The sequence below is a fragment of the Notothenia rossii genome, assembly GCF_949606895.1.
Source record: "Notothenia rossii genome assembly, contig: SUPER_1_unloc_1, whole genome shotgun sequence".
NCBI lineage: Eukaryota > Metazoa > Chordata > Actinopteri > Perciformes > Nototheniidae > Notothenia > Notothenia rossii.
In genome coordinates this window covers 300,531-324,685 of record NW_027640362.1, presented here as the reverse complement: position 1 = coordinate 324,685, position 24,155 = coordinate 300,531, and the positions used below count along the sequence as shown (strand labels likewise).

The window sequence follows — 24,155 nt, the reverse complement described above, 5'->3', positions numbered from 1 at the left end:
GCACATGATAATGCAGATGAGAAATGAAACGGAGAGACGTGGACTTCTGCAATGTTCAAAAATCTAATTTCCCTCAGTTGCATTTTCACAAATAGAATAAAGGTTTCACAAATCTCACACTGTGTTATAAAGAATGTTGAGCCTCTCTGGCAGGGACGTGCACAGACATTTTGGGGCTCAGGGGAGATCCCATAATCATTTATTAAAAAAAATGTAAAACTAAAAGTTAAGTTGCACATCTCTGGCTTACTGACCAATTAATTGTAATACCCTCACACTCACGCACTTGTTTAATACTCAACATAATTCTACAAAATAATCAGTTAACAGAGACAATGGTCTTCTTTAGTATTCACTACGCACGAGAGCAGACACCAACAAAGGAAACTATGCCACAATGTGCATGTTTTCTATGCTACCAGTTAATTGCTATAATAATTAGTTTATTTTAGCACAACATTAAGTCCTTTGAATTATTTTTGTGGTATTAAAATACATAAAACTTCAAAATCAACAAAAATCTTCACACACAACTGAAAAAGGCTGTTCTCTACATAAATGCGCAAACCAACCTACACTCCAAACTACAAGTAGGGCTACGTTTAGTTGCAACAATTACACTTAGTGCATTCTAATCTCCTCTCCTACTCATTTACTTAATTTAATTGGACCATGGGCGTAGGAAGCATCCTGAATGTGGGGGGGACATTTTTAACGGTAAAATAGATTTCCTGTATTAACAGGTGGTTTGATACTTTGATGTGGCTATACTAGCATGAGGAAAATGATGGGTACATTTTGTAATTTCATCCAGTCGTAAAGAAAGGAAACATATTTGATTATTAATTCAGAGCCGTCTTTTAATTAATAAAAAGCAGTTTAAATGCCCATTTCTTGTACATTTATATACAACAATACATATTTGTGAGTGCGTTGAGAGATATTGTTGTGGAGAGTCATTTATATATAAATCGCAAAATACATTTGTGAATCCTTCTGTGAGCATTTATTAATATTGAGACTGATCTGACTCCATACAGATGTTAAGTTCACCTAGGAATGGTATCATTGACTTCAATGTTCAAATACATGTTGCTCTTCTGTCTATATTGGTCACATGATGCCCCTTGACTGAAATGCTTCCTGTTCAATACCCCCACTGATTTCCTTAACGTCCTAATAATAGTTAACTGAATGCTGGGATGGAAATGGCCTATAAGCACTCAGTAAAACATAAACACACACAAAAAGCTTCTGAATGATAAGAAGTATAATTAAAACATAATGCACATTACCGTTTTGAGCGAGAGTATTTAAAGAAGAATAATCTCTTATCGAACTGAGGCTCCAGTCAATTAGATATAATTAATTATCCTAGTTCATTGAATACTTGAACTAGCCTACGGGAGAGTCTAACAGATTTAGCTCCGCCCTCTCATAGGCTAATGTATTCCCTCCTCCCCAGTCCCTCGGCGGTAGATGGAGTTCCTGCAGCCTGAGATGGAGTGCTGTGAGTCGGCCGTGTCCTCTCTCAGCTGGGCTCTGGTCCTCGGAGGCCCGGTCTACCTGCTCCGTCAGACCCGTACCCACACACCCTACGGCCGGTACCGAGCCCCGCGGAGCCGCTGCTGCCCCGCCAGACTGGCCTGGTTCCTGCAGGAGGCTCCGGCTCTGCTGCTGCCGCTGATGATGCTGCTGCTGCCCGGGGAGCAGGGGTGGAGAGCCGGGGAGCAGGGGGGGAGAGCTGGGGGGAGAACCGGAGGCACCCTGCTGATCTGTACCTTCATGCTGCACTACTTCCACAGGTAGCCTACAGGGTTCATTCATTCACAGTAAAATGTGGATAAAGTATGTTTAGTAAAAGTTCTTATTGTGCAATACAATGGTGTCAAAGTATTTAAAGTATTTACATCTAGCATTATTGTATGCTGTAAAATGTAGTTTACTGAAGAGGATTAGCGCCACATGGAAAGGAAATTCAGACTTTTTTTTTCATGTGGCCCTAATCCTCTTCCGTCGTAGTTAAAGTACTCAAAGTAAAGGTATTTATATGCAGTAACATGTAGTTAAAGTACTCAAAGTAAAAGTATTTATATGCAGTAACATGTAGTCGAAGTACTCAGAATATAGGTATTTATATACAGTAACATGTAGTCAAAGTACTCAGAGTATAGGTATTTATATACAGTAACATGTAGTCAAAGTACTCAAAGTAAAGGTATTTATATGCAGTAACATGTAGTCAAAGTACTCAGAGTATAGGTATTTATATGCAGTAACATGTAGTTAAAGTACTCAAAGTAAAAGTATTTATATGCAGTAACATGTAGTCGAAGTACTCAGAGTATAGGTATTTATATACAGTAACATGTAGTCAAAGTACTCAGAGTATAGGTATTTATATACAGTAACATGTAGTCAAAGTACTCAGAGTATTGATTGTACAGTAACATGTAGTCAAAGTACTCAGAGTATAGGTATTTATATACAGTAACATGTAGTCAAAGTACTCAGAGTATAGGTATTTATATACAGTAACATGTAGTCAAAGTACTCAAAGTAAAGGTATTTATATGCAGTAACATGTAGTCGAAGTACTCAAAGTAAAGGTATTTATATGCAGTAACATGTAGTCAAAGTACTCAGAGTATAGGTATTTATATGCAGTAACATGTAGTCAAAGTACTCAGAGTATAGGTATTTATATACAGTAACATGTAGTCAAAGTACTCAAAGTAAAGGTATTTATATGCAGTAACATGTAGTCAAAGTACTCAGAGTATAGGTATTTATATGCAGTAACATGTAGTTAAAGTACTCAAAGTAAAAGTATTTATATGCAGTAACATGTAGTCGAAGTACTCAGAGTATAGGTATTTATATACAGTAACATGTAGTCAAAGTACTCAGAGTATAAATAGTGATTATACAGTAACATTTAGTCAAAGTACTCAGAGTATATGTATTTATATACAGTAACATGTAGTCAAAGTACTCAGAGTATATGTATTTATATACAGTAACATGTAGTCAAAGTACTCAGAGTATTGATTGTACAGTAACATGTAGTCAAAGTACTCAGAGTATAAGTACTGATTGTGCAGACCAGGGCCGTGGGAAGTAGGGGTGCTGAGGGTGCTGCAGCACCCCCTGGTGGAGTACAGGGGATCTGCACTTCCACAAGATTAAATACAAATATAATTAAAAAAAAAAAAAAGTTCAGCCTTGATGTAACAACATTCATAATTAAGTAAAGATAACACCGTTTTCACCCCGGTTACATTTTCCATTTGCCCTGTACGATGGCCGCTGTAAGTGATGAAAGTGGGGGATGTTGGCTTATCAGGCGCCCGCAGCTCACAGCCAGCTTGAGAGAGAGAGAGATAGAGAGAGGGGGTGCACCGGTACCGGCGGGGAATGTTGTTAGCTTCTGCTGCGCTAACAGATATAAGAAGCTGTTTCTACAATAATGTGGAGGGAGAGTCCTCTCCTGTCAGACTGAGAGGCTCAGTGAGGTAAAGGACTCTGAGGGTTTAGATAGTTCACTTTAGTCTAAGTTATCTCAGTGGGTCTCAAACGTTTTGATCACAATTTATGTAAACAAATATTTCCAAGGCACACCTTTATAATTATTAGGATAAATAAAAACAGGTTTGAAATCATTTCAATGTACTGTAGGACAGTAAACCAAAAATACTGTTTAAAACTGGAGAGATTTAACAATATGCATAAATAAATTAATGTTAGCTGATAAAATAAGATATAAATGAACCACAAAAATAAAACAAGTTAGCCTACATGTATTTGTTATTGGCTATGGGTTATTGGATATGTTCACATACTTATTTGATTATTAAAATGCAAACCGATCTTTTTCATATGGGTGTTTTAGAGTTGTACCCCCTAGATCAGTCTCTAGTTTGGGCGCTCAAAGTGCACCAGATTGAAGCATTTTACTTTAAAATGTTAAAAAAAATCTTCCCGGGGGGGCACCCCCGGACCCCCCTTGAGGATGTGAACTCCACCCCCAAATTAAAACATGTTCAGGCAATACTAAAAACATTTGAAGCCTTTTTATATAAGCTGTCCACCATATCAATACGTTTCTCTGTTTGTAGTGTATTGGTCTTTTGTGGAGGTTTTTCAATGCCAGCTAAAATCTTGCCTAGGGCAGCAAATTGGTGAAAACCGGCCCTGGTGTCATCCCCACAGCACCCCCCATTTGAAACGTGTTCCCACGGCTATGGTGCAGACCCTCCTCCTGTCCTCCAGAAAGACAGATGAGACCCTCCCTAACCCTAAGGCCCGTCCACACGGAGCGACATGTTTGTATCGAGCAGGCTCTTTAACCTGTTTAGACCTGAGCCTGTTTTTCAGGCCTCAGGCTCGAGAATGACATTCCCAGAATAAATGACTATAACTTCCCTTCTAAAAGGGGAAAATTAATCATCTTTTTTCTCAAAGCAATGACAAACCTGTGAGTTGGATGTAGAAAAGTCAGAATCAATATAGATGTTTTTTATTTTAAAGTAAATTCAGATTGAACATGGTAAAAAAAACTGTAAATTATAGTGTCCGTCCAAAAAAAAACATTACGTATAGTGAAAGCTAACCTTGGATGATGGGTTAGTATACTAAAAGCTTTAGAAATCCAAAGTACAACATATAATAAGTACCCTGTATCAAGATTGATGCAAAACAAGTGACATTTGACCTTTTTAGAGAGATTTAGAAAGAAAAAAAACACTTCTGGGGGGATTTGGGTGGATTTGGCATATCTCTGGCCCTCCTTGGTCGATTTGGATGATTCAATATAGATGTTTTTAAAAAAAAGTAAATTCAGATTGAACATGGTAAAAAAAACTGTAAATTATAGTGTCAGTCCAAAAAAAAACATTTCGTATAGTGAAAGCTTGGTCGATTTGGATGATTGACATCTCTTTCTAACCGTCAGAGCCAATGGTATCGAAAAAATATTAAAAAAAATATTAATCTGAGGGCCGCAAAAAAAGGAGTTGGGGGCCGCGTTCGGCCCCCGGACCGCAATTTAACCATCCCTGGTCTATACGATAGAAAACGTTACCGGATTCAACTGATATCGTCTCCGTGTGGACGGGGCCCAATTATTGGTTGATGACTCGCATTCAATACTGCAAGAGGATCAGAGAGACTGGAGCTCAATGGTTCTCTGAAAGTGTTTTGGGTTGTTATCCTGAATGAGGCATGGGCGTCGCAGCCATTATATAAGGACAAGTCCCCCCCACCTTTTAAAATGATTAGTTTAGCCCCCCCCACTTTTACGATGCGGAAAGTCCGTGCATCGGTCTATCCACTCGCCCCTCTTTGTAGAGCGCTGTGTCAGTGCGTCATTATCAAATCCATTCCACTTGCTTATTGAGAGAATGCCCAAATCAATGAAACTCCGTGCCATGTTTTCACTGCTGCTTTGAACCAAGGCAGATTCTCAGAGCCGTGCACATGAGCGTGCACATGAGCGTGCACATGCTGCGTTTTTTGGGTAGCTGTTTCTTTAGTTGTAAAATCATTTCCACTAGCACCCGGATATAAGGAGCTGTTATTAAAGAGGCGGAGGAGAGTCCTTTCCTGTCGGACTGAGAGGCTGATAGCTACAGCTCAGTGAGGTGGAGGACTCTCTGAGAGGTGGAGGGAGAGTCCTCTCCTGTCAGACTGAGAGGCTGATAGCTACAGCTCAGTGAGATGAAGGACTCTCTGAGAGGTGGAGGAGAGTCCTCTCCTGTCAGACTGAGAGGCTGATAGCTACAGCTCAGTGAGGTGAAGGACTCTCTGAGAGGTGGAGGAGAGTCCTCTCCAGTCAGACTGAGAGGCTGATAACTACAGCTCAGTGAGGTGAAGGACTCTCTGAGAGGTGGAGGAGAGTCCTCTCCAGTCAGACTGAGAGGCTGATAACTACAGCTCAGTGAGGTGAAGGACTCTCTGAGAGGTGGAGGAGAGTCCTCTCCTGTCAGACTGAGAGGCTGATAGCTACAGCTCAGTGAGGTGAAGGACTCTCTGAGGGTTTAGATAGTTCACTTTAGTCTAAGTAGTGGCTCTCAAACGGTTTGTTAATCATGTATGTAAATACGTATTTCCAAGGCACACCTTTATGATCATTATAGTTATAAAAAACAAGAGTATCAGGTATGAAATAATTCCAACTCATACTATAGGACAGTAACACAGAAATACAGTTTAAAAGGGGAGTGATTTGTAAAATATGCATAAACAAAAATTAAATCTGTTTACATTTCATTTAGCTGAGGCTTTTATCCAGAGAGACAATAAGTGCGTTCGACCAACAAGATACAACCTTGAAGAAAACAGAATCATATAAGTTCATCAGGTTTCATAGAGCCAAACATTTCAAGTGCTACTCAACTGGCTTTAGATGAGCCAGTCCTTTATTAGTATATAAGTGCTTTGTTAGTAATTCTATCTCTGGAAGTGGAGTCCAAAGAGATGAGTTTTCAGTCTGAAGAAGATGTGTAAGCTTTCTGCTGTCCTGATTTCAATGGGGAGCTCATTCCACCATTTTGGATCCAGGATAGCAAACCCACGTGTTTCTGCTGATGGGAACTTGGGTCCCCCTCGCAGTGCGGGTGCAGCGAGCTGTTTGGCTGATGCAGAGCGGAGTGCACGTGCTGGGGTGTACGGTTTAACCATGTCCTGGATGTAGGAAGGGCCAGATCCATTCACAGCATGGTTGGTACGCAAGTACCAGAGTCTTGAAGTGGATTTACAGTTCTGTTTCACGTGGATGTTGAGATGTAAGCATTAGGGATGTAACGATACCAAAAACTCACGGTACGATAATATCGCGATAACAAGTCCACGGTACGGTATTTATCGCGATATTGAATAATAAAGGGGGAAATAAAAAATTCAATTTTCTTTTTTTTCAATACAAATTATTTTTACTCGGAAAATGTTTCTTTATTAAATAATAAATCTGATTTGTACAGCATCTTAGTAGGATAGCAGTATTTTAAAGTGTCAAAAACAAAGTGACAGTAACAGACTGGAACAAGAAAACCAGTGTTTTTGTACCTACTGGTACTACCAAACAAAGTAAGCATTTTCTTTATGCCACTGCATCTCAGAAATAAACAAGGACATTTAATAATCAGACCCTGCAATAAAATAAATCAAGTTTCACTTTAGTTTTTCAAGTAACTCAACTCAAACTCACTAGTCACTCACTCAGCATCATCAGACAGGTTTTTAGGAATATGAGAATGTCCACATTTCCAGGTATTTATAAGCTGGGATGTTTGGGCATTTAAAATATCCCCTGCTCTGGAAAACACTCTCTCGCTTGGTACTGATGTTGCTGGGACCCCAGTGGTCGCGTTAACCGAATATTTTATTTAACAATGACGGAAAAATCTGAAAGCAGTCTGTCATTTTGACAGATTAGAACAAACTCGGAACAGCGCCAACGTTTCCCCGCAGCGAGGCTCTGGTGTTATGCCGTGTTATGCATGCCGTCCAAAAGGAAGTGATATAGTTTCCAAACCGTACTTTGCCGTACAGATCAATACATGTCTGGGAGGTTTTGCTTTACGCTGTGCGCGCTCCCGCGAGGTGCATGCGCACACGGCATAACACCGCCCCCCCCTCGTTGAGCACGCTCGTGAACTGTTCAGACCCGACGGGTAATAAGGGACTATGACGGATATTTTACGATCCTGTCTGTCAAAATGAACGAAAACGAAAAAGTCTAGCGCCACCTCAGTGGGACGGAGAGATATGCTTTGGCCATGGGTGACAGCAGTGGGTCAAACTGTGCATTGTCTCTCCACCACTTCAAAAACAACACAGTGTTTGCCAAGAAGGTGAGGCTTATTGACAGGGCAGGATATAAATATACTGTTGGTACTTGTCAATGTCTCTAGGTGTGTAAATGTAGCCCTGTAAACAGAGCCGGCCCGACCCATTGAGCGACATAAGCGGCCGCTTAGGGCCCCGCAGCCACTAAGGGCCCCCGAGCAAAAAAAAAAGAAAAACAATGATAAAAAATAATAATAATAATAATCTCAGTACACCGTCGCCATGAAAAGTATGTTTAATTCATTGTGTTAATGTGCCTATTTGCCTACTCTCAAAGTAATGTATTATATTATTGAGTCAATCATATAATACATCCACCATGCTTTACCTGAATCTCATCATGACACTAGAGAGGACGGCAGGATTGTAATTTCCCTTGTTCAGTGAATGCAACAGAGGCAAGACACTGACTAGACCAGGGGTCGGCAACCCGCGGCCCTCGAGCCGCATGCGGCCCTTTAAGCCCTCTGCTCTGGCTCCCTTGAGCTTAGACAAAAAATAAGAAGGAAATAAAATAAAAGTATTTGTCGGACTATTTATATTTTGTTGCACGGTTGGAAATGTTTCGTATCTTGTATTTTGAGGTGATACTGTGACACATAAATAAAAAACAAAACGGTTTTAATTAGATCAACTGAAATATGCGTCACATCCTGCTACGGTCCCGCGCGAGCGCCTTTTCCTGCGGGCGAATAACCTGACCCCCGGCTCGATGAGCGAACTATGGATAGATCAAAGAACAGTACCGGAGGAACACAGGATTTAATTCTGTGTGGACAGAGTTATATGCTTTCACAGCAAACGATGCTGGTTTACCGGTATGTTTGATATGTAGAGAGAAGTTGTCAAAGGTGCTGCAGCCTTTACGTATCTTGGAACAACACGGAGAGGAAGACAGCTGACGATCTTCAGTCATAATTCAATGGGGTATGTCATTTATTTCAGAAACACTTTTTGTTATATTCCATGGAATGCTCTTAACGTCCCGATAGCAATGAATATATTAAATGCTTTGACAATAAATACATACACAAATTAATCTGTGGAAGCCGTGGCGCTGTAAAAAGCACGACCAATCATCTGAGCCGGCTAAAGTAACTGGATGGCCTACCTGCCTGTCAGCCTTCCATCTGTGCACAAACTTATCTCGTGCCCTCATTGGTCATGTGCGCGTTCGTGTGTGTTGGAGGAGGGGCTCTTTGAGGAAGTCTGAAGGAAGAGGCAGATTTTTTCCGGTTGTTTATTTTCAAATTCTAGCGCACTCGATTTGGTTTCTCCATTCTTACCTACCTCTAACTCTTTTTAGGGTGCAGCTCTATGTTTGATTTATTTCAAAGTGGGCCCATTTTAATTATATATTTGTTTCCTTCAAATGTGCAGAGGACTCCCCGAGTGCTGTTTTTAATTTATTTTAAAGTAGGCCTGTGTATTATTTGTAATTCTCCTTATAGGAGTTCTTTGTTTCTTATTAGAGGTTAACAGTTTTATATAATGTAATAAAAAGCCTAATAAATACAAAAAAAACTGTAGTTTTTGTCTGATATAACAATAAATACAACTTTATTAGCTATCAAGCTATGAAATATGTTTTGCGGCTCCAGACAAAAAAATGTTTTGGAAAAAGGAGCAAAATGGCTCTTTTGGTCAAAAAGGTTGCAGACCCCTGGACCAGACCAACCAGAGAGTTGAATGGAAATAAACATCTGTCTTATTGGCTGACAGGTACCTATCCTGTGAGCTGTGACAATGTTTAAACTGTCAGTCGGACTCAGAGTTTTTGAAGATGGACATAAGAACATCTTTTCTTAAAAAAGACGACAATTCTCAAGAGGTGGCTCACACATGAGAAAGGTATGTAAATGTAAATGTCAGTAAACTTCCAAGTTATGCGACCATGTAAGCAAAGCATAAATTACAGCTACGTTGAAGTTACTTTGAATCGCGGGGGTAAGCTAAACCGTTAGCAAGTAGCTATAGCTAGCTAGATATATTAAATAAACACTTAAGAGGTTTCTCAATACTCAAATTTCCCCTCCTCGACTCCTCGACTCCTCAGTCCTCCGGTAGTGACCCGGAAATGAATTTCAGCGCGCCATGTTGAAGGACATCTCATTTCTCTAAATGCACTTTGAGGGCCAAGGATCGAGCATCGAGGAGGCTCTCTGGAGGAGCTCTAACCGAGGAGAGAGGAGAGAGGAGAGAGGAGAGAGGAGAGAGGAGAGGAGAGAGGAGGAGAGAGGAGAGAAGAGGAGAGGAGAGAGGAGGCTCTCTGGAGGAGCTCTAACCGAGGAGAGAGGAGAGAGGAGAGAGGAGAGAGGAGGGAGGGGAGAGGAGAGGAGAGAGGAGGAGAGAGGAGAGGAGAGGAGAGGAGGCTCTCTGGAGGAGCTCTAACCGAGGAGAGAGGAGAGAGGAGAGAGGAGAGAGGAGAGAGGAGAGGAGAGAGGAGGCTCTCTGGAGGAGCTCGAACCGAGGATACACTGATGGCTCCTCCACGGATGCATTTCCTGGAACGGTGGAGTCGTGACGCACGGCCGGACTGATCTCAGCCAATCACAGCTCTGCATGCATCCCTTGGATATTATTTTAGAAACTGCTTTCATCGCAACGCAATGTTTCCAGAGAGAACAGCTGAGAGGTCCGTGCAGAAAGCAGAGCAGTGTGTATAATATATATCACTCAGTGTAACAGGCCTACTCATGAGCGGATGTGAGAGGACGCTGGCGTCGTTTGCTCGCCGCTTCTCTGTCTGGATTTTTTTACTCTTTCCTCAACATTTCTTAGCAGCTTTTTGGCCGAGCAGTCCGGTTAAGATCTATGTCAGTCTTACACTGCCTGGATCACTGAGATGTGTCCGTGTTTTCCTACCTGAAAACACCGGCTCCGTTTCGCCGCTCCACCTGCTCTCCTTCTGATCCTCCCGGCTTCACCTGCCTAGCTCCTTCAACGCTGCCTCCACCCCACTCCCGGACTTCTCAAAACGTGTCCTGCCTTTGGCTGGCCTGGACCCCTCTTCCGTGGACTACCTGGAGCTAGCTGCCTGCACCTCTGCACTCATCAAGCTGCAGGATACCCGCTAGCTGCTAATGCTAGCGGCTGCCCGGCTCACCTGTCCACTCAACGCTCCGTCTCTCCTGCCTGGCATGGCATTGAGGTACTCCGCTGCGAGACTTCTACAACTCAACAACCATTCCACACCGTTATGCATCTCTGTCATCAGAAACCACAAACTTCTAAAACGAACCAGATACATCCATAGAGGCTCCGGTCGCACGTTTGTTTACTTTCACACAGGTCACTCCATCCCCGTACTCTGGTCAGCTGAGCGCACACCCACCTTTCGACTACGTCATCACAACAATACAGACGAGCGCGCCCCCTGTCTGCAAGCCATGGCAATGACACCTGAGTCAATCCTCACCACACAAAGCAATATGAAGCTCACTCTGTTTAATACCCGGTCCCTCAACAATAAAAGTCACATTCTCAACGAATTCATTCTGGACAATAAACTGGACTTTCTCTGTCTGACAGAAACCTGGCAACAACCTCTGGATTATCTCTCACTCAACCTCACTACACCCAATGGATACTCATACATAAAGAAGCCACGCTCGGAGGGCCGAGGTGGTGGAATTGCCGTAATACACCGACAGGACATTAAAACCAGCCTCATCCCCATCTCATCTGCTCCTTCATTTGAACACCTGGCTTTTAAACTCTCTGGTCACACACAGTCAGTCCTGGCAGTTGTCTACCGCACTCCCAAACCAAACCCATCATTCCTCTCTGATTTCTCTGAATGTCTGACCCAGCTCTGTTCTCTCTCCACCTCAGTCCTCCTACTTGGTGATTTCAACATCCACATGGACTCCACTGACTCTACAATAACTACAGACTTCACGGACATGCTTAACTGCTTCAACCTCATTCAACATGTCAACTTTCCCACCCATAACCGTGGCCACATTCTGGACCTTGTTTGCTCGACTGGACTAAACCTTCACCATCTGTCTGGCTCAGACCTCTTCCTCTCCGACCACTTAGCCATCACCATGACCATCAACATTCCCACCCCACCACCAAAGCAAAAACGCAAAATCAACTTCCGTAAATTAAGCTGTGTCTCAGCTACCTCGCTCTCATCCTCCCTCTCTGAAAAAATATCCACCACTCCCTTTGTGGACCTCCATAGCCCCTCTGATCTCACTGACTACTACAACAACATTCTGTCCTCCTGCCTTGACCAACTTGCACCCATAAAAACCAAAACAGTTTCCTTCACCCGCTCTGCTCCCTGGTTCGCCCCTGAACTCCGTCTGATGAAAACCCGTGCCCAGCAACTTGAAAGACTCCGCAATAAAACAGGTCTCACAATTCATTCTCAAACCTACAAAGACCACCTACAGCAATATAAAGATGCCCTCTCCCACGCCCGCACCACCTACTACTCTCAGTTAATCCACTCTGGCTCTGGAAACCCCAAAACACTCTTCTCCACAAGAAACAAACTCCTCAGCCCCCTGGACACCACCACTCAGTCAAAGCAAAGTAGACAACATTTACATTAGCTTAACCACCACCACACCAGCTCCCCCTCAAGCCACCTGCCCCCCCTTATCCTGCCAACCCCTGTCCCAGTTCTCCCCTGTCTCCCCTATTGACCTCTCTGATCTCCTCACAGGAATGAAAACTGCCACCTGCACCCTGGACCCCATCCCCTCCAGCTTTGTTAAGGCCTGCCTTCCTACTCTCTCTTCCCTCATCACTACAGCAATCAACTCCTCCCTGTCTTCTGGCACCGTCCCACCGTCCCTCAAAATAGCTGCTATCACCCCTATTCTGAAAAAACCCGGACTAAACCCTGACAACCCTAATAACTTCAGACCCGTCTCGAACCTACCCTTTCTGTCAAAAGTTCTGGAACGCGCTGTAGCGTCACAACTCAAGCATCATCTCTCTGCCAATAACCTCTATGAAACTTTCCAATCCGGATTCTGCTCAAACCACAGTACCGAAACCGCACTCCTCAAAATTACAAATGACCTCCTCCTCTCCTCCGATTCTGGTAACCTCAACATCCTCATCCTCCTTGACCTCAGCGCTGCTTTCGACACCATCAATCACTCCATCCTCCTCACCCGTCTTGAAACCACCTTCAACATCACCGGCACTGCCCTCTCTTGGTTCACTTCATACCTCTCTGACAGAAACCAGTTCATCTACATCAATAACTGCAAATCCCCCACCACTCCTCTCCCCCAAGGTGTCCCTCAAGGCTCAGTTCTCGGCCCCCTCCTCTTCATCCTCTACCTGCTTCCCCTTGGTCACATAATCCGCCGTCATGGACTTCAATTCCACTGCTTTGCCGACGACATCCAGCTTCTCATCTCCACCAAGTCCATCTCCACCGCTACCCACTCCATCCTGACAAACTGCATCACTGAAATCAAATCCTCGCTCCAACTTAACTTCCTGAAACTCAACTGCGATAAATCTGAAATAATAATCATTGGACAAAAAAAGCTCACCACACCTATCCATAACTTCACCCTCAACATAGACGGCTTCCCAGTTCAAACCTCCCCTCACATCCGGAACCTAGGCATCATATTTGACCAAACCCTCTCCTACAACAGATACATCCAACAGAGCACAAAGACAGCCTTCTTCCACCTCAAAAACATCGCCCGTCTACGTCCATCCCTCTCTCCCACTGCTGCCGAAACCCTCATCCACGCCTTCATCACCTCCCGTCTGGACTATTGAACAGCCTCCTCTATGGTTCACCTGCAAAAACCCTCAACAAACTTCAATATATCCAGAACTCCGCCGCCCGTCTACTCACCCACACCCGAATCCGTGAACACATCAACCCCGTCCTCATCAAGCTCCACTGGCTCCCCACCCCCCAGAGAATCCAGTACAAGATCCTCCTGATGACGTACAAAGCCCTCCATAACCTGGCCCCATCCTACCTGACTGACCTCCTCCACAGACAAACTCCCACTCGCTCCCTCCGCTCTGCCACTGCCAACCTCCTGTCCCTCCCCACCCGGACCAACCTCAAGTCTTGGGGCTACAGAGCCTTCTCCGTTGCTGCACCCACCCTCTGGAACTCACTACCCCAATCCATCAGAGATTCTTCCTCCCTCACAGCATTCAAAACATCACTCAAAACCCACCTGTTCAACACTGCATTCAACCACTGACCCCCCCCCCCCTATTTTCTGTTTTGTTTATCTCTTTTTGTATTTCTTTTTCTTTTCTTTTTTTTGTTGTCTTTTCTTAATTCTCTGTCAAAGCGTCTTTGAGTTCCATGAAAAGCGCTATAAAAGTCCCATGTATTATTATTATTATTACTCTCTGTATTTGCTTTAGTTTAGTAGATATCTACAAACAAAGAGTCGATATTTTTCTAAAACCATTTAGTGCTTCACAAAATAAAATACACAACGGCTGTAGCCTGATTATGCTTTAGGAGCTGTAGGTGTGTGTGTGGTACAGTGTGTAGGTGTGTGTGTGGTACAGTGTGTAGGTGTGTGTGTGGTACAGTGTGTAGGTGTGTGTGGTACAGTGTGTGTGTGGTACAGTGTGTGTGTGGTACAGTGTGTAGGTGTGTGTGGTACAGTGTGTGTGTGGTACAGTGTGTAGGTGTGTGTGGTACAGTGTGTGTGTGGTACAGTGTGTAGGTGTGTGTGGTACAGTGTGTAGGTGTGTGTGGTACAGTGTGTGTGTGGTACAGTGTGTAGGTGTGTGTGGTACAGTGTGTAGGTGTGTGTGGTACAGTGTGTGTGTGGTACAGTGCGTAGGTGTGTGTGGTACAGTGTGTAGGTGTGTGTGGTACAGTGTGTAGGTGTGTGTGGTACAGTGTGTAGGTGTGTGTGGTACAGTGTGTAGGTGTGTGTGGTACAGTGTGTGTGTGGTACAGTGTGTAGGTGTGTGTGGTACAGTGTGTAGGTGTGTGTGGTACAGTGTGTAGGTGTGTGTGGTACAGTGTGTAGATGCGGCGGACAGACGGGTCTCATTTGGTTTGGTGTCCTCTGCTTACTTTTAATACTTGTACAACTTTTGGCCCGTAATTTCAATTCCCCATTTCAGCGACCAGAGAGAGGGGGGGGGGGATATATCCAGTCTCTGATTGTGTTACGTTATTATGAGAGTGCTCTCATACTTGTTTGATTCTGAAATTGTATATATTTATATAAGTGTGTGTGTGTGTGTGTGTGTGTGTGTGTGTGTGTGTGTGTGTGTGTGTGTGTGTGTGTGTGTGTGTGTGTGTGTGTGTGTGTGTGTGTGTGTGTGTGTGTGTGTGTGTGTGTGTGTGTGTGTGTGTGTGTGTGTGTGTGTCACACTGTGAATGGATCAAAGTAAATCTATAAGTGGTCATGAACACATCTGTCCATCAGACAGAGGGCTGCTGTGCCTCCTGTCATCATTAATGGACGTCTCTTTAAAATGACCGCTCAGAGGAGAGGAGTGGAGTTCTCATTTCTCTAACCGCCTGCTGCTTCCCCTCCTCTCTCCTCGGTTCCCCTCCTCAGTCCTCCGCTCGTATCTCCTGTGGGCGGCACCAAGTCTCGAGGAGAGGAGTCGAGGATAGGAGTCGAGGAGGGGAAATTTGAGTATTGAGAAACCTCTTTAGTCATACATTCTAAATGTAATGTTTTTTAGAGTTACCTGGTGATTTAAAAGAAAGCTCTCTGGAAAATGTTGACTTACTGTTCGGCATGAAGCTAGAAGCTACCTTACAGTACACAGTTGATCCTGAGTCCTGTCAGTTAAAGTGTTTCACAGTTAGCTTAGCTAAGCATCAACCTAGCAATGAAATGATGTTATGTGACAGTATTTCTGAGTAAAGGTCAGCTGAAATGGTGGCATGCCACTGCTTTACGTGTCGACAGCATGTTTGAACGTATTTGCAGCAGTAAATGTGGCTGTGTGGCCACTGACGTTGCCATAACAACACCTGCATTTAAATGTGCAACCTCTTTTTGAGACAGATTCTTACATGAAATTATAATTCTTCTGAATGATATTCCTATTGACAGCTGGTTTCTATGTGAACATTATGAGATGGACAGCCAGAGAGAATACATGAAAAACAGTTGTGAAATACTATATGACAAAAAGAGAATACAGTTTAAAAGGGGAGTGATTTGTAAAATATAAGAAAAATAAAATCTGTTTACAGTTTTGTTTCATATGGAAGTTGAGAGATGTATCCATAGAACTCTTAATTTTCTCGGGGGAGCATGCCCCCCTAGCGGAGATGAGAACCCCCCCTAGAGGATGTTAGGTCCACGGTGTTTACATGCTTATTTATACAATATGTGTGCTCATTCTAACATCAGAAGACAAAAGTTGGTTCCGTGTTGTGTGTAGTGAGAACGCGCTAGAGTGAGGGGGGCCCCCAAGTCAAAGCTTGCTTAGGGCCCCCAAAAGTCTAGGGCCGGCCCTGCCTGTAAATACGATGTCCTTTTGTGTTATCTGTTGTTTTATGTTCATGTTGTAACCTACTTGCTGCCATGTTGGACAGGTCTCTCTTGAAAAAGAGATTGATGATCTCAATGGGACCATCTAGTTCAATAAAGGTTTAAAAAAAAAAAAAGTGTTTAAAAAAAAAGATTTAAAAAAAAAAAATTATTATTTTTTTTTTTTTTATCGCGGTACATTTTGTCAGTCTCACAACGGTATAGGGACGTTTATTTACCGCGATACCGCGATATTCGGTATATTTTTACATCCCTAGTATCCATAGATTTAGTCCCTCATGTTGCTCTCAAAGTGCAGCAGATTTATGCTTTTAACTTCAACATTTAAAAACAAATCTTCACGGGGGAGCCTGCCCCCGGACCCCCCTAGAGGAGGTGAGGCCCACCACCTGCCCACACCCCATGTCAAATTGTCCCGCCCACATTGAGGATGCTTCCTACACCCATGGAATGAGATCTGTGGTTAACACAAGCTGAAGAGATTTTAACGGTTTGTTCTATGACTTAAAATACGTCAGTAAATACTCCACTGGTGAATTTAAAAAACATTGCTAACAAGTGTCTAAATGAGACGACTAAACGCCATCACGCCCAACATTAGCCACCTTTAGCTTAGAGGTGGTGACGTGAAGTCATGTGACCGTGCTGTAGTTCCTTTATAGCCCAACATTAGCCACCTTTAGCTTAGCGGTGGTGACGTGAAGTCATGTGACCGTGCTGTAGTTCCTTTATAGCCCAACATTAGCCACCTTTAGCTTAGCGGTGGTGACGTGAAGTCATGTGACCGTGCTGTAGTTCCTTTATAGCCCAACATTAGCCTCCTTTAGCTTAGCGGTGGTGACGTGAAGTCATGTGACCGTGCTGTAGTTCCTTTATAGCCCAACATTAGCCGCCTTTAGCTTAGCGGTGGTGACGTGAAGTCATGTGACCGTGCTGTAGTTCCTTTATAGCCCAACATTAGCCTCCTTTAGCTTAGCGGTGGTGACGTGAAGTCATGTGACCGTGCTGTAGTTCCTTTATAGCCCAACATTAGCCTCCTTTAGCTTAGCGGTGGTGACGTGAAGTCAAGTGAGCGTGCTGTATTCTTATTCTGACCATGTGTTTCTCTGCAGGAGTTGTATCTACGCCCTCCGGACTCGAGGTCAGCCGGTCCCTCTGGACATCGTCCTCTACGCAGCGGTGTTCTGCGCTCTGAACGGCTTCCTGCAGGCCCACAGCCTGCTGCACTGCACCGTCTACCCGCAGGACGCGCTGACGCAGACCCGCATGGCTGCAGGTGGGACACACACCAGAGAAACAGTACACACAATCTTTTACTCAAGTAGAAGTACAGATACTCGTGTTTAAAAGTACTCTAGTAAAAGTAGAAGTACTCACTAAACTTCTTTACTCAAGTAAAAGTAAAGAAGTATGCATACTTGCCAACCCTCCCCATTTTCGCGGGAGACTCCCGATTTCATTGCCCTCTCCCGGTTTCCACTAGCACCCACCCGCGGTGGTTTTCTCAAGGTTGGCAAGTATGGGCTTTGAAATGTACTTCAGTAAAAAGTACCCATAGCAGCTGTTTTAAAGAGTACCTGACCTCCCTTTATATTAATAGAACAATAATGTCATTGTTAGCTAATGAATGTTTCCATGGTGAATAACGGCAACATGACAACGTTTCCATTGGTCCCTCTTCTTTAGAGAAGACCAGGAAATGATGGATACACGGATCGTGTTCAAATCAATAGGCACGCAATGACTCTAAATAATAATGATCACGCCACCAAACACACATTCAGACTAAAGGAACCAGCCTGTTTGGAAAATGAGAGAAGTAGAAAGTACAGGTATTTGAGTTCAACATGTAAGAAGTAGAAAGTACAGGTATTTGTGTTCAACATGTAAGAAGTAGAAAGTACAGGTATTTGGGTTCAACATGTAAGAAGTAGAAAGTACAGGTATTTGTGTTCAACATGTAAGAAGTAGAAAGTACAGGTATTTGAGTTCAACATGTGAGAAGTAGAAAGTACAGGTATTAGTGTTCAACATGTAAGAAGTAGAAAGTACAGGTATTTGGGTTCAACATGTAAGAAGTAGAAAGTACAGGTATTTGAGTTCAACATGTAAGAAGTAGAAAGTACAGGTATTAGTGTTCAACATGTAAGAAGTAGAAAGTACAGGTATTTGTGTTCAACATGTAAGAAGTAGAAAGTACAGGTATTTGAGTTCAACATGTAAGAAGTAGAAAGTACAGGTATTTGAGTTCAACATGTAAGAAGTAGAAAGTACAGGTATTTGTGTTCAACATGTAAGAAGTAGAAAGTACAGGTATTTGAGTTCAACATGTAAGAAGTAGAAAGTACAGGTATTTGTGTTCAACATGTAAGAAGTAGAAAGTACAGGTATTTGTGTTCAACATGTAAGAAGTAGAAAGTACAGGTATTTGAGTTCAACATGTAAGAAGTAGAAAGTACAGGTATTTGAGTTCAACATGTAAGAAGTAGAAAGTACAGGTATTTGAGTTCAACATGTAAGAAGTAGAAAGTTCAGGTATTTGAGTTCAACATGTAAGAAGTAGAAAGTACAGGTATTTGAGTTCAACATGTAAGAAGTAGAAAGTACAGGTATTTGTGTTCAACATGTAAGAAGTAGAAAGTACAGGTATTTGTGTTCAACATGTAAGAAGTAGAAAGTACAGGTATTTGAGTTCAACATGTAAGAAGTAGAAAGTACAGGTATTTGTGTTCAACATGTAAGAAGTAGAAAGTACAGGTATTTGGGTTCAACATGTAAGAAGTAGAAAGTACAGGTATTTGAGTTCAACATGTAAGAAGTAGAAAGTACAGGTATTTGAGTTCAACATGTAAGAAGTAGAAAGTACAAGTATTTGAGTTCAACATGTGAGAAGTAGAAAGTACAGGTATTTGAGTTCAACATGTGAGAAGTAGAAAGTACAGGTATTTGTGTTCAACATGTAAGAAGTAGAAAGTACAGGTATTTGTGTTCAACATGTAAGAAGTAGAAAGTACAGGTATTTGTGTTCAACATGTAAGAAGTAGAAAGTACAGGTATTTGAGTTCAACATGTAAGAAGTAGAAAGTACAAGTATTTGAGTTCAACATGTGAGAAGTAGAAAGTACAGGTATTTGTGTTCAACATGTGAGAAGTAGAAAGTACAGGTATTTGTGTTCAACATGTAAGAAGTAGAAAGTACAGGTATTTGAGTTCAACATGTGAGAAGTAGAAAGTACAGGTATTTGTGTTCAACATGTAAGAAGTAGAAAGTACAGGTATTTGTGTTCAACATGTAAGAAGTAGAAAGTACAGGTATTTGTGTTCAACATGTAAGAAGTAGAAAGTACAGGTATTTGTGTTCAACATGTAAGAAGTAGAAAGTACAGGTATTTGGGTTCAACATGTAAGAAGTAGAAAGTACAGGTATTTGGGTTCAACATGTAAGAAGTAGAAAGTACAGGTATTTGAGTTCAACATGTGAGAAGTAGAAAGTACAGGTATTTGAGTTCAACATGTAAGAAGTAGAAAGTACAGGTATTTGAGTTCAACATGTGAGAAGTAGAAAGTACAGGTATTTGTGTTCAACATGTGAGAAGTAGAAAGTACAGGTATTTGAGTTCAACATGTAAGAAGTAGAAAGTACAGGTATTTGAGTTCAACATGTAAGAAGTAGAAAGTACAGGTATTTGTGTTCAACATGTGAGAAGTAGAAAGTACAGGTATTTGAGTTCAACATGTAAGAAGTAGAAAGTACAGGTATTTGAGTTCAACATGTAAGAAGTAGAAAGTACAGGTATTTGAGTTCAACATGTAAGAAGTAGAAAGTACAGGTATTTGTGTTTAACATGTAAGAAGTAGAAAGTACAGGTATTTGTGTTCAACATGTAAGAAGTAGAAAGTACAGGTATTTGAGTTCAACATGTGAGAAGTAGAAAGTACAGGTATTTGTGTTCAACATGTGAGAAGTAGAAAGTACAGGTATTTGAGTTCAACATGTGAGAAGTAGAAAGTACAGGTATTTGAGTTCAACATGTGAGAAGTAGAAAGTACAGGTATTTGTGTTGTTGTGGGGCTGGGCGGAAGAGCACGCTCGTGAACTGTCAACCGGGGGGGGGGGGCTCGTGAAATATTAGCGCCGGTGTTATGCCGTGTTGTGCATGCCCACTGCACCTCGCGGGAGCGCGCCACAGCGTAAAGCATAAACTCCCAGACATTTCAATGATCTGTACGGCATAGTTAGGCATAACAACGGAGCTCTGTTGCGGGGAAACTTTGGCGCTGTTCTGAGTTTGTTCTAATCCGTCAAAATGACGGACTGCTTTCAGATTTTTCCGTCATTGTCAAAAGAATTCCGTCATAGACGGAATATATTCGGTTAACGCGACCTCTGCTGGGATAAGAACTATTTTAAATGACAGAAAACCATGTCCTACACACACACACACACACACACACACACACACACACACACACACACACACACACACACACACACACACACACACACACACACACACACACACACACACACACACACACACACACACACACACACACACACACACACACACACACACACGTCACTAAGGGCTCACACCAGTGTTCGAATTACCCATTTGCTTTCGGGGAGCCCTATTTTTCAGAGCACATCCTGCTACTAAATATGTCACATGCACGCTCTGGCGCAGCAGCGCGGATGCGATCAATTTCTATAAAAACACTGCTATTTTTGATTTATTGACATGAATAACCCCATCTCTCTGTGCTCATGTAAACACCATGATGTCCATGGAGACTCAGTCAGTGTGTTTGACTGGAGCCTCAGTTCCATAAGAGATTCTTCTTCTTTAAGGTACTCTCTCTCAAAATGGTAATGTGCATTATGTTTTAATTATACTTCTTATCATCCAGAAGCCTTTTGTGTGTGTTTATGTTTTACTGAGTGCTTATAGGCCATTTCCATCCCAGCATTCAGTTAACTATTTATTTTCTGTGCACATCACAGAGACTAGCTAATATTCTACTGCTTGAGACTTTGAGTCTTCAAAATGTCCAATGTCACAGACTGGGACTTACTTTAGAGTCAGTTGTATTTACATTCAGTATGACTTGATTCAATGTGAAAGAGTAGACTGCTCAATACATAGTGATCACTTCACCTCTCCTGACCTCTAGGCGCTTGAGAGTGAGTCAGAGGCAGAACACAGGGACAGAGGAGAGAGGTCCGTTGCTGAGGTGAGTGATGAAAGGGAAAGGACAGTTTAGAGTAAATTGAGATGTGGACTCTCATCCCAGGATGTTAAGGAAATCAGTGGGGGTATTGAACAGGACCCCCACACCCCCCGTTAAAAATATCCCCCCCCCCCCACATTCAGGATGCTTCCTACGCCCATGGAACAATGAGTATTATTTATTTCAAGAACTTTTATTTTCAGAAACTCAACATTTCTAATCTGTGTGACACAAATATGCATGATCTTTTTTTGGGCTCTCCCTATTTATCTAAAAGTCAGCATTCAGGGGAGCTCCCCCCTCTTTTAGGGGAGCCAAGCTCCCCCCTTCTTTTAGGGGAGCCAAGCTCCCCCCTCTTTTAGGGGAGCCAAGCTCCCCCCCATTTCGAACAGTGACTCACACTGCCTGAAGACGTTCGTTTTGGTTTCCTCTGGGGTCCGGTTCCTTTAAACCTGTTCCAGATGTGGAATGTATGATTATATAACTCCACATGTGTGACCCCTCCCCACCCTCCGGTTAGAGACCACAGAGCAGTGTGCAGAAACACTGGGATATAAACTAATCTGAGAATAACAATACCTTTAAAAACACACAAAACAACGTTAACCACCACGATCAGCACGATCAGCACGATCAGCACGATCAGCACGATCAGCACGATCAGCACGATCAGCCTGAAGCATTGACACGAGGCAGGATGGATCCAGACCGTCCGGATGTCCCAGCAGAATTCGAGCCTCATCAGAACAGGCAACATTTTTACAATCTTCTCCAGTGTTGGTGAACCCGTCCGAACTGTAACAGGAGGAGGGGTACTGCTGCTCGAGCCCATCTGCTTCAGGTGGTGGTCTTCTTTAACCACTGGAGTTATTGTTGCCTTTCTATCATCTGAACCAGTCTGGCCAGTCTCCTCTGACCTCTGACCTCTGACCTCAACCAGGCCTTCTCTCCAGAGTCCTGCCGCTCACTGGATGCTATAGTGAGCCCAATTAAAAGCGTCCGCGAGGGTCTTAATACGGGAAGATAATCACTTTCACACGCTCAAATCATCGCTCCACTCTTTCTGTTTCGTTTGACCATTTATTGCAGAATAAACAAGAAAAGAATCCAATATATCGAGGTGCCGATAACCTTCAGTGTGATAACGATGCCACTGTGTGGAAGGGGAGGGGGAGGTTTGGCCCCTCCTCCCCTTCCATACAGAACCACAGTGAGCAGGTAGGCCAGGTTCAACAGCCACTAAGCCCAGAGCACACCACCAATAACACGGAGAGAATACCACGTCATAAATAGAAACACGTGCAGCTTCAATGTGGCTCCTGGATATTACATGAAGTTTAACTCCTGTGTCTTTGATTCTGAAGGTTTCCTGCTCTTCCTGTTCGGGATGATCATCAACATCCACAGCGACAACATCCTGCGGAAACTACGGAGACCCGGAGAGACCGTGTACCGGATCCCCCACGGTCAGAACCAGAACCAGAACTAGAACCAAAACCACAATAAGAACCAGAACCAGAATCTGAATTAGAACCAGAACCAGAACCAGAACCAGAATCTGAATTAGAACCAGAACTAGAACTAGAACCAGGATCAGAACCTCAATAAGAACCAGAACTAAAACCAGGACCAGAATCAGAACCAGATTCAGAACCTCCTCTCTCTGATGGTTCAGGTGTGTCTCTAACTCTGATGGTTCAGGTGTGTCTCTAACTCTGATGGTTCAGGTGTGTCTCTAACTCTGATGGTTCAGGTGTGTCTCTAACTCTGATGGTTCAGGTGTGTCTCTAACTCTGATGGTTCAGGTGTGTCTCTGACTCTGATGGTTCAGGTGTGTCTCTAACTCTGATGGTTCAGGTGCGTCTCTAACTCTGTTTCCTGTCAGGTGGTCTGTTTGAGTTCGTCTCTGGCGCTAACTTCCTCGGGGAGATCCTGGAATGGATCGGGTTCGCCATCGCCGCCGGGTCCTTCCCCGCCTTCGCCTTCGCCTTCTTCACCGTCTGCTCCATCGGGCCCCGGGCCTGCCAGCACCACAGGTACTGCTTCAATACCAGCACCACAGGTACTGGTTCAATGCCAGGTACTGGTTCAATACCAGGTACTGGTTCAATACCAGGTACTGCTTCAATACCAAGTACTGGTTCAATACCAAGTACTCGTTCAATACCAGGTACTGGTTCAATGCCAGGTACTGGTTCAATACCAGGTACTGGTTCAATACCAGGTACTGCTTCAATACCAAGTACTGGTTCAATACCAAGTACTCGTTCAATACCAGGTACTGGTTCAATGCCAGGTACTGGTTCAATGCCAGGTACTGGTTCAATACCAGGTACTGCTTCAATACCAGGTACTGGTTTGATACCAGTAACACAGGTACACTTACTGGTGATATAACTGATGACTTATTGTTGATTTTAATTTGTTGACTTGTGTATTTGGACTTATATGAATGTGTCTGTGTTTGCAGAGACTACCTGAAGAGGTTTGAGGACTACCCTCGCGGCAGGAGAGCGATCATCCCCTTCCTCCTCTGAGCAGCTCGTTACCTTAATGTTAGTCCTTATTAAATCTACTGCATTG

At 43.2% G+C, this 24,155-nt stretch overlaps 1 protein-coding gene across 1 annotated transcript; it reads left to right on the top strand.

The window, feature by feature from the left end:
• The first annotated feature begins 1,399 nt into the window (after positions 1–1,399).
• On the top strand, positions 1,400–24,155 carry LOC307025460 (3-oxo-5-alpha-steroid 4-dehydrogenase 2-like). Its single transcript, XM_079694869.1, has 5 exons — positions 1,400–1,805; positions 17,453–17,616; positions 22,937–23,038; positions 23,458–23,608; positions 24,043–24,155. Exons 1-5 carry the CDS (start codon positions 1,480–1,482, stop codon positions 24,107–24,109), a joined length of 810 nt encoding a protein of 269 aa, XP_079550995.1. The 5' UTR covers positions 1,400–1,479; the 3' UTR covers positions 24,110–24,155.

Bases quoted from the DNA above. Each gene is read 5' to 3' on its own strand.
- LOC307025460 (XM_079694869.1), top strand. From the start codon at position 1,480: ATGGAGTTCCTGCAGCCTGAGATGGAGTGCTGTGAGTCGGCCGTGTCC. The intron at 17,617-22,936 runs GTGGGACACACA...TTGATTCTGAAG, and splicing joins GCAGACCCGCATGGCTGCAG to GTTTCCTGCTCTTCCTGTTC. The intron at 23,609-24,042 runs GTACTGCTTCAA...CTGTGTTTGCAG, and splicing joins CGGGCCTGCCAGCACCACAG to AGACTACCTGAAGAGGTTTG.